General features: G+C 33.7%; 1 protein-coding gene across 4 annotated transcripts; it reads right to left on the bottom strand.

Moving 5' to 3' along the window:
- Positions 1-937: 937 nt before the first annotated feature.
- Positions 938-7,577, bottom strand: LOC107421364 (probable rhamnogalacturonate lyase B). 4 transcript variants are annotated; one of them, XM_048476450.2, is made up of 16 exons: positions 7,241-7,577; positions 6,143-6,215; positions 5,861-5,982; positions 5,470-5,520; positions 5,076-5,195; positions 4,847-4,966; positions 4,415-4,556; positions 4,046-4,216; positions 3,744-3,899; positions 3,548-3,654; positions 3,178-3,268; positions 2,433-2,574; positions 2,167-2,323; positions 1,813-1,929; positions 1,516-1,639; positions 938-1,427 (listed from the first exon to the last, which is right to left on the bottom strand). In XM_048476450.2, exons 2-16 carry the CDS (start codon positions 6,182-6,184, stop codon positions 1,173-1,175), a joined length of 1,917 nt encoding a protein of 638 aa, XP_048332407.1. In that variant the 5' UTR covers positions 6,185-6,215; positions 7,241-7,577; the 3' UTR covers positions 938-1,172. The 4 variants fall into 4 exon arrangements, with proteins under 4 accessions (XP_048332407.1, XP_048332406.1, XP_048332408.1 ...); XM_048476449.2 differs by having other exon boundaries at positions 6,143-6,261; positions 7,241-7,576; XM_048476451.2 differs by lacking the exon at positions 7,241-7,577 and adding an exon at positions 6,693-7,156.
- Between the last annotated feature and the right edge of the window lie 290 nt (positions 7,578-7,867).

The raw sequence follows: 7,867 nt of genomic DNA, 5'->3' as shown, positions 1-7,867 counted from the left end.
ATTTGGATCTTACAAAGGTACACAAAAGTTTGGATAGAATGATAGGAGGATGCTTTCTGTGTTAAGAGTGGATAAGATAGTCCCTATTATAACATGTTCATATCTAAGAAATGTGCTATTAAGCGAAGCCATTCTTGCTGCAATTGGGAGACCTTTTCATCCATGAAATGACAAGATGAGTCTAACTGCTCCGAAATGGAGGTGGATGTGTAGCCTTCTCTTTTCCAGATGTCAATGTGATCCTGAGAGATAATTTACAAACTATTCTTTCTCTATGGCTGGAATCATACAGCTATTCATCTGGGAAGGCTGTATGTATTCTTTTACAGGGAGCTTCTTGGAAGTGATTAGTTGTTTGATGCATTTTACACATAGTTGGATTTTGAAAAAGTTTATATGGGTTAAGGAGGTAATTCAGTATCATTTATCTATGCTTTAGGAGGGATATATTTATATTCAACCAGTTGGTCTATTTTTGCTAAATTAGATCTACTATGGAGAACAAGGAGAAAGGGTGATAGAAAAAGACATTCTAGAAGAGCTATTTGAAGAAGTGGGTGATGCATTTGATGAAGTATCCATGTTTAAGAGTTCTTCCCTACTCACCAATCCTAATACCCTTGCCAAAGTCCAAACTTCTGATACTATAAGTATTCTTACAGGCTCTGATACCACGAAGGCCTATGCTGCAGTTTAAAACAAAAAGTTTGCCTTAAAAACAAATCCCCTTTTCTCTCAACATGAGATAAACCACGGACTCTATCTTTGAACTAACTATAACAAATTTAATATGAAAAAATATATACTCCAGATTTTTACAAATAATAAACATACAATATAAACTGACGAATTCTTTCACCATTAGAAACAAAATTTTTGATTGAAAAAAAAAAAAAAAAAAAAAAAAAAAAAAAAAAAAAAACCAATAGCAATAATGGGACACAAAAACAAATATAAAAAAATTCCCATAAATTGATATATTTACACATTTATAAAGTTATCAGTTAATTTTACGTAAAAAGGAAATTGAGCATTATAAAAATCAATACTCTTCTTTGTTTTTTTTTTTTGGGTAATAATGTAAAAATCAATACAAAGTTAACAGTACTAATTAGTAGTCGCATTATGATTTTAATATTTATTTTTTAGGTCTTATGTTCTTGGACCTCAATTCATATTGGGGCAGCTTCACAAGATGGGGGGCCTTCAAAACGTATATAATCATACATGAGGCCCTGGAAAGGGCTGGTGCATCTTGGTTGGGTAAAGAAGAGTGTGTTATCCCCCTCAACAAGATGACAACCTCCTACACTGATGCTGTACAGCCAGTAGAGTCCATGAATTCCATGTCTCGCAACCGAGTTGTCCCTCCCTATCAACCCACTCGTAAACAGTGGTCGCCTTGCATTGGGATCATTAACCCGAACCTTTGAAAGAAAATTATTAATAAGAATAAAAATAAAAAGAAACAAAAGAGAAAAAAGTTGTAGCAAACTTTTCCATCCTATTCTCAACCTGCAATTCCGCTAGAGTTGCAGATGCAATGGCTACTCGCAGTTTGTATGTACTGCTCCGGTCGACATTGTTAAGTTTGAAGCGGATTTGCCATGTTGTTCCTACATGGATGTCATCTCTTTTCCTGCAAATAAGGATGAGTTATGGGTGCTATCACAAATCTTCCAAATCGTAATAAATGGAATAATCACCATCTAAAGAAGTAGAAGGAGGCCAACTGATAAGAGAAAAAATAATAATAAAAATAAATAAATTGGCCTTATGATTTGCCATTTTCATCCTTATAAAGTAACATACCTTGGAACCTGTGCAAAGAACCAGTCTCTGGCATAGTCACTAACACCAACCGTGTAAACCAAGTCTTCATTGGGATACAAGTCTGCATATCTGCCCCACAATCCGTACTGCCTAAATCTGCCAGTGTAAGATGCTCTAGACTTTATATTGCAGACTATCTTTAAGTAACCACATAATCACAAGCAATAATTATTAGTTATCAAATTAGGCTTTTAAAGAAAAACTTTGCTCTTCTTCTTGGTCATTGCCAGTTGAGCTATCCCCTATCCATGTTTACCATCAGGGTTTGAGTATCAAGACTGGTGTTCAAAATTCTCCCAAATCTATATTAATTAAATGTGCACAAAATCTAACCTGTCTGGATGATGGACAAAAAGTCTATTGATATATTTTGGATCAGGATCAGGAACATAGAACTCTGCAGCAGAGCGATCCGGAATGCCTATTTCCCACAATGTGGGCCCATCTCTTGGAGGCTCATAAATAAGATAACCCATTTCAATCAAAGAGCCTGAATACAAGTTATTGAAATGAAACCCCAAAGAAAAGACTACTTTTTCGTGAAATAATAACAATTCTAGATATAAAAATAAAAAGTTAGAGGTATAGGACAGCAAAACCTGATGTTACAGTAACAACAACATCATAGCGATAATCTCCAATGAAACCAGGGACCCATGCATAGAGATTATAGTCACCAGTACGTACATTGTTAATAGAAAAATATCCATTTTCGTCTGCCCTTGTCCAGAATTGATAGTCCTAAGATGTAAGAGAGCTATCTTTATTAATGTGCTTTGGAACAAATTGAAGGAAAAATAAAAGAAATCATACTGGCATATAAGTTTTGAGATTGCCTTTCAGTCTAAATATTTCAGACACTTATCATGTAAAATAATCACTTAATGCAAGTATCCTCGACGCACTCTAATAGCACAGATGATTCGTTGAAGATTTTTCTGTCTAAATTGTCATTTCTACAGTTTACATATCATTTGTACTATGAATTCCTAGTTCATGCAATACAAAGGTCAATGGAAGTTGAACCATTTCTAAAAAGCATATTGTTTGCTTAACCTAAAATTCTCAATGCTTTTTGCAATTATTTGATAACTTTGTGTTTCAATTATTACAATGAAGAATGCTTGATGACACTGTTCAAAATCATAATGCCTACTAAAAACTACATATATGATGACAAGCCATGTCCATCCTCTGAGTAAAAAAAAAAATAAAAATAAAAAAATTACATCCTAAACAATTGAAACTGAGTCACATAATTATCTTCTTACATATGACAAAGACTGCACTTGAATTATAAGCAGCGTAAAATGGTAATTATAGGCAGATGATAAGCAAAGGCACCTTGCATTCTCTTTGCCATGATCCTACTTCTCCTGGAGGGGCCAAACCAACATAGGCACCTCTTGCTGATATATGGTCTTCACTAATATAACTAGACATTGTAATTGACAAACACAATGATCAGATTCGCTACAAGGTAAAGTTTTTTTAAAAAATAAAAAATAAAAATAAAAATACTGGAGAAAAAAAAAAAAAAAAAAAAAGAAGTAGCTGGTAACAAGAATTACTATTTTAGATCATACAAGCATGCTAAACACATGCATATTTGCATAAAACCCCTACAAGATTAGTAAGTTCTATATACATTACCAATAGTAATGTGGAGAAAATATCTGATGCCTAATAGTTCATATGTGTGCAGCACACCTACCGGTCGAATACAAGTAGTCTACCACCAATGTTACCCCGTTGCTCAGACTTTTGGAAATCCTCAGAAGCTGGGAAACTATATGGCCAGCTTTGGACTTCTGTCATCATCTGAATATCAATTTATATCAGTATCTATCCATTGACAGCTCTCTGTCCCATGTTACAACGAAAGAATATATAGTTCTTCCTTGACTCACCTGTATTTTTGCATCCTCCCATAACCATAATGGGTCATCTCCTTTGCGTGCAGAATTAAGATAGATAAAAACAGGACCAAAAACCTTCTTCCATGGTTCACCAGCTCTAATTTTTGGCACCAGATCTTGTCCAGCATAATGAGCGCTAAGAAACATCTGACAACATAGTAGAAAAAGAACATGCTAAGCAATCACAATTAGTCAGTACAAGATATTTATGTTGTAATCTAATATGCAAGCGATCCAGAATATAAAAAGCTCATTAGGTCATAAAAGTTAGCACTCTGAGATCAGTAAATTACAGCAAGAGTGGTGGGGCCCACATGAGAAGTTAGATTCTGTTTAATTGGTCCACCAGACCGGAATTCATCACTGGGTGTAATCTGCCAGAATCCTAATGGTTGGTTGGTGCATATCCATCCGTGGACCCGATTATCTTTGTTCTGAGCTGAGTACTGGTATTTGTCATCCACCTGAGGTCAACAGATCAATAACAAACAAAATATTCTTGTGATAACCTAATTAAAGGAAGAAAATCATACTAACGCCTTGCTAAAAAAGTAAGTAAAGTTCTACAAGTCAATTTCAAATAACTTAATGACAATGTTTAAATAGTAGGCATACCAAGCACCTTGTGCCCAAACAATTTTTTTTTCAATTGGAAAAAGTACCTCTCCTTTGAACCCGGGCATCTTGGGATTGGTAAGTAGGACAGCTTCAGGGTATGCTAGAGCTTGGCAGCGCCCAGGTAAGCGATCATCAGGAAGAGGCATGAATCTTTGTCTATTGTCCGCTACAGCCATGTATTGAAACCTATGCATTCAAACAATTCCACTGCTAAATAAATTTATTTTCAGAGTTCTGAGAAGATAAGTTGCAAATCGTTTTGCTTGAATTCATAGACAAAAGACTCAGAGAAAAATCCTATGCACTGTCCAAATACATCAGAGTTTCTTTCTTAATATCTAATGAAGGCCAAAAACTTTCTAATTGTGCGTTCCATTTTCTTTAGAAATCTAAGTACATGTTCAAAACATTCATCACCACAAACCATAGGCAATACCATCTAAATATTATAACACAAGTGGAGTACATATGCTTACTTGTCTTTTCTCAATTTGAAAGTGATCCTGGTTTCACCAAGGTCAAAGTCAGGCCATCCCTTCAAGTGTTCATAAATTGCATAAGAGTAGAAGCCTGAGGAACCACATAGCATTACAAACCTGAAAGAATAGGCATAAGCACTTGCAATTAGCATTTACAAATTGAAAGTGAAAATGGTCAGAAGTTTTTATCCAAGCTAATTGGAGTAGGCTTTATAAGAGCAGTGACCTTTTGTCTATGTTTAAGGGAACATACTTCCCCTCAAGGGAGGGATCCCACATTCTTGTAAATGAAAGTTCAACCTGTTCTCCATTATTCACAATAACCTTAAAACCGGTACCTTGAATCCTGCATAAAAATCAGTCCCAGTTCATGAATTAGCAGAAGAACAACCCAAAAAAAAAATGGTTGGCACTAATTGAAAGGAGAACATTGGTAGAGTTCCATAACAAGTTATTCTAACAACATTTGAATTCTATTCATCATAACCTTATACAATTTACACAAAGATCTGATTAGTGGTTGTTAGAAAGAAATGAATTTCAATGCGAAGATTGTCTTAACAAGACTTAGTATGATATTACATTCTAATCATCAATAAGGACAAGGAAAAGGTGCATACACATCAAATATTCCTTTACTTCCGGGTGCACTCCAAACAAGATCCCAGTACCTACATTAAAAAAAAGAAAAAAAAAAAAAAAAAAGGCTAGTTGTTTCAAAAGTGGCAACAATTTGCTCTGGTTAAGAGTTAACCAGTGAAGATAAATATAATTCCAATTTTATTATTTCCTAAATCATATTTAGCCTGACTGTGTTCAAATTTGTATTTCCACAAATAAGAAAACCTAAAGTAATTTTGGGTTTATCTACCTACTTATGCTTATTATATCCAAGCAAACTAAAATTGGGAGCTTTCTGCTCATCTTTTAATTCACGTAGGAAAACCAAGACTAGTCTTGAACCAGAGTGGGACAGCAAAGAGATAGAGTAAGAAGTTGTCACACATATACCCTCTATTAGTTTCTTGATTAAGAACTTCAAGCAGATTGTCAATGCCATTATATCTTATACCAGTAACAATCCCACCTGGATTCGATAAGGTGACTTGAACTATGCCATTATCCATCACTACCTGTGAATTGGCATTGAACACGATAAGTGAAGGCACAAAGTTATCTATCCAGAATTCTTTTTCTCGAAGACAACTTTTTATTGACATGAGCAATCCAAATTCAGCAGCTTCTAGCCTCTATATAATCTTATGGAAATCATAAAAGTTCAAAATTACTTACATGATGGCGTTGAATATTCAAGCATACACCTTGAGTTGACATGATGATGCCTCTGTTATCTCTTGGAAATTGTCTGGCAAGATTTTTTTTTTTTTTTTTTTTTTTTTTAAACCCAGGTTCTAAATTCCAGAGAAATCAAAAACACAAAACAGGGAGAAGGAGCAATAACAGCAAGTTCAAAAAAAGATTCACATAAAACAAAAATAAGCAAAAAAGACAAATTCGTAGACAACAAGGAGTATAAAAACAACAAAATATGGAACACCAATAATGAACTAAATTTTGTCAAAAATTAATTATTAATTAGATCTCTTCAATCTATAGTCAGAAAAACATGAATGAAGAAAGCAGAAAATTAGAGGGTATATGTTTGGTATTTGGACAAGTCTTAAAAATTTAAAGATTCTATCACCCAAATAAGTAAGAAAGTTTTAGAAATAAAAAGTAACCATATCTATGCGTTAAACGATTGCTACGCGGAAAAAATCTACATATAAATCACAAAAGAGAATGAAAAACATGTAAGATTTCTGACGTTCTCTCTTCATACCATGCTCATGCTACGCCACCATAAAAGACCTACTGCTACACTACATCAATCAGAATAAAACTGATCAATCACTTTATTTTCAATTTTGAAATTTTCCCAAATAAACACATGTGTGTGTCGCTTGCAATTCTTTTCTAAACTCAATGCAGCCAAAAATATTGCAATCAAATGCATTGTCAAAATTCATGAATAAATTTAATTTCCTTGAGAAACACCGAATGGGATTGGTTAAGGGGTAGTTAACCATCCACCTCATTTGGAAGTAAAAATTGAGGGGCCTTAAAATTTCGCTTTACAATTTAATTCCATTTGTCGTTTAGAAATAGATTGAAAAACAAAATTTGGGTATCTAAAGGAAGTCCTCATCAGCGAGAAAAAGAGTGTTTGCCAACTGGAAAAATATGATTTAAATGCATGACAAGTAAATAGAAACAAATATATTAACAAACACCACTTATTGTTTTTTTTTTTACTTTTTTTTTTTTTCTTTCTTTTTGTTCAGTTCAGTTAAAATTTAAAATCAAAAATTGTAATAAATTAGAAATTACCTGAGAGAATACAAGGATCAGGGAAAAACAAAGGAGCAGCAAAAAGCTTCAAGGCCGTTGAGTGGTGGCATGGAAATGGAACAACGAGCGGTTGCAATGGAAGTGTCTGGGAGAAGAAAAAAACAGATTCTGTGTGTGTTTTTTTTTTTTTTTTTTTTTTTTTTTTTTGTTTGGGTGGCAAATAGAAAAGAGATTGTTTCCTTCTTTCTGGTGGAGGAACATTTCATCTACTTTCTTCTCCGTGATGTTAGTGGTCAGTCATCACGCAGGAAACTGGCCGACAAAGAAAATAAAATCAACAAATAGGAATTTTATCAATTTACTATTTTTTTCTTCATTTTTTTTTTTTTTTTTTTTTTTTTGGGGTTTGGAAGTGAGGATTATTATCAGTTTGAGAACAATTAAGAATTTATTTGGGATAATAATGTGCTCCCTTCTCTAATATACATATGGATCCTATTTCATGGATTTCACATATATATTTTTAGAGGGATAATAAACTATCTAAGTACTTGAATTTTACTCCCTCAAATGAGATTGTGCCATTGGCACATTCCTGCTGATATCAGGTTATTATCAATCTATTTATTTATAGTGTTATGTTTGTATCAATTTATTTATTTGTGG

The sequence above is a fragment of the Ziziphus jujuba genome, chromosome 5, assembly GCF_031755915.1.
Source record: "Ziziphus jujuba cultivar Dongzao chromosome 5, ASM3175591v1".
In the NCBI taxonomy this organism is placed as follows: domain Eukaryota; kingdom Viridiplantae; phylum Streptophyta; class Magnoliopsida; order Rosales; family Rhamnaceae; genus Ziziphus; species Ziziphus jujuba.
This window is presented reverse-complemented; position numbering and strand designations above follow the sequence as displayed.

Coding starts and splice junctions, on each gene's coding strand:
- LOC107421364 (XM_048476450.2), bottom strand. CDS start 6,184: ATGTCAACTCAAGGTGTATGCTTGAATATTCAACGCCATCAT. Junction 4,967..5,075: donor CCCTTAAACATAGACAAAAG/GTCACTGCTCTT, acceptor CTATTCTTTCAG/GTTTGTAATGCTATGTGGTT. Junction 2,575..3,177: donor CATGGCAAAGAGAATGCAAG/GTGCCTTTGCTT, acceptor CTTACATCTTAG/GACTATCAATTCTGGACAAG.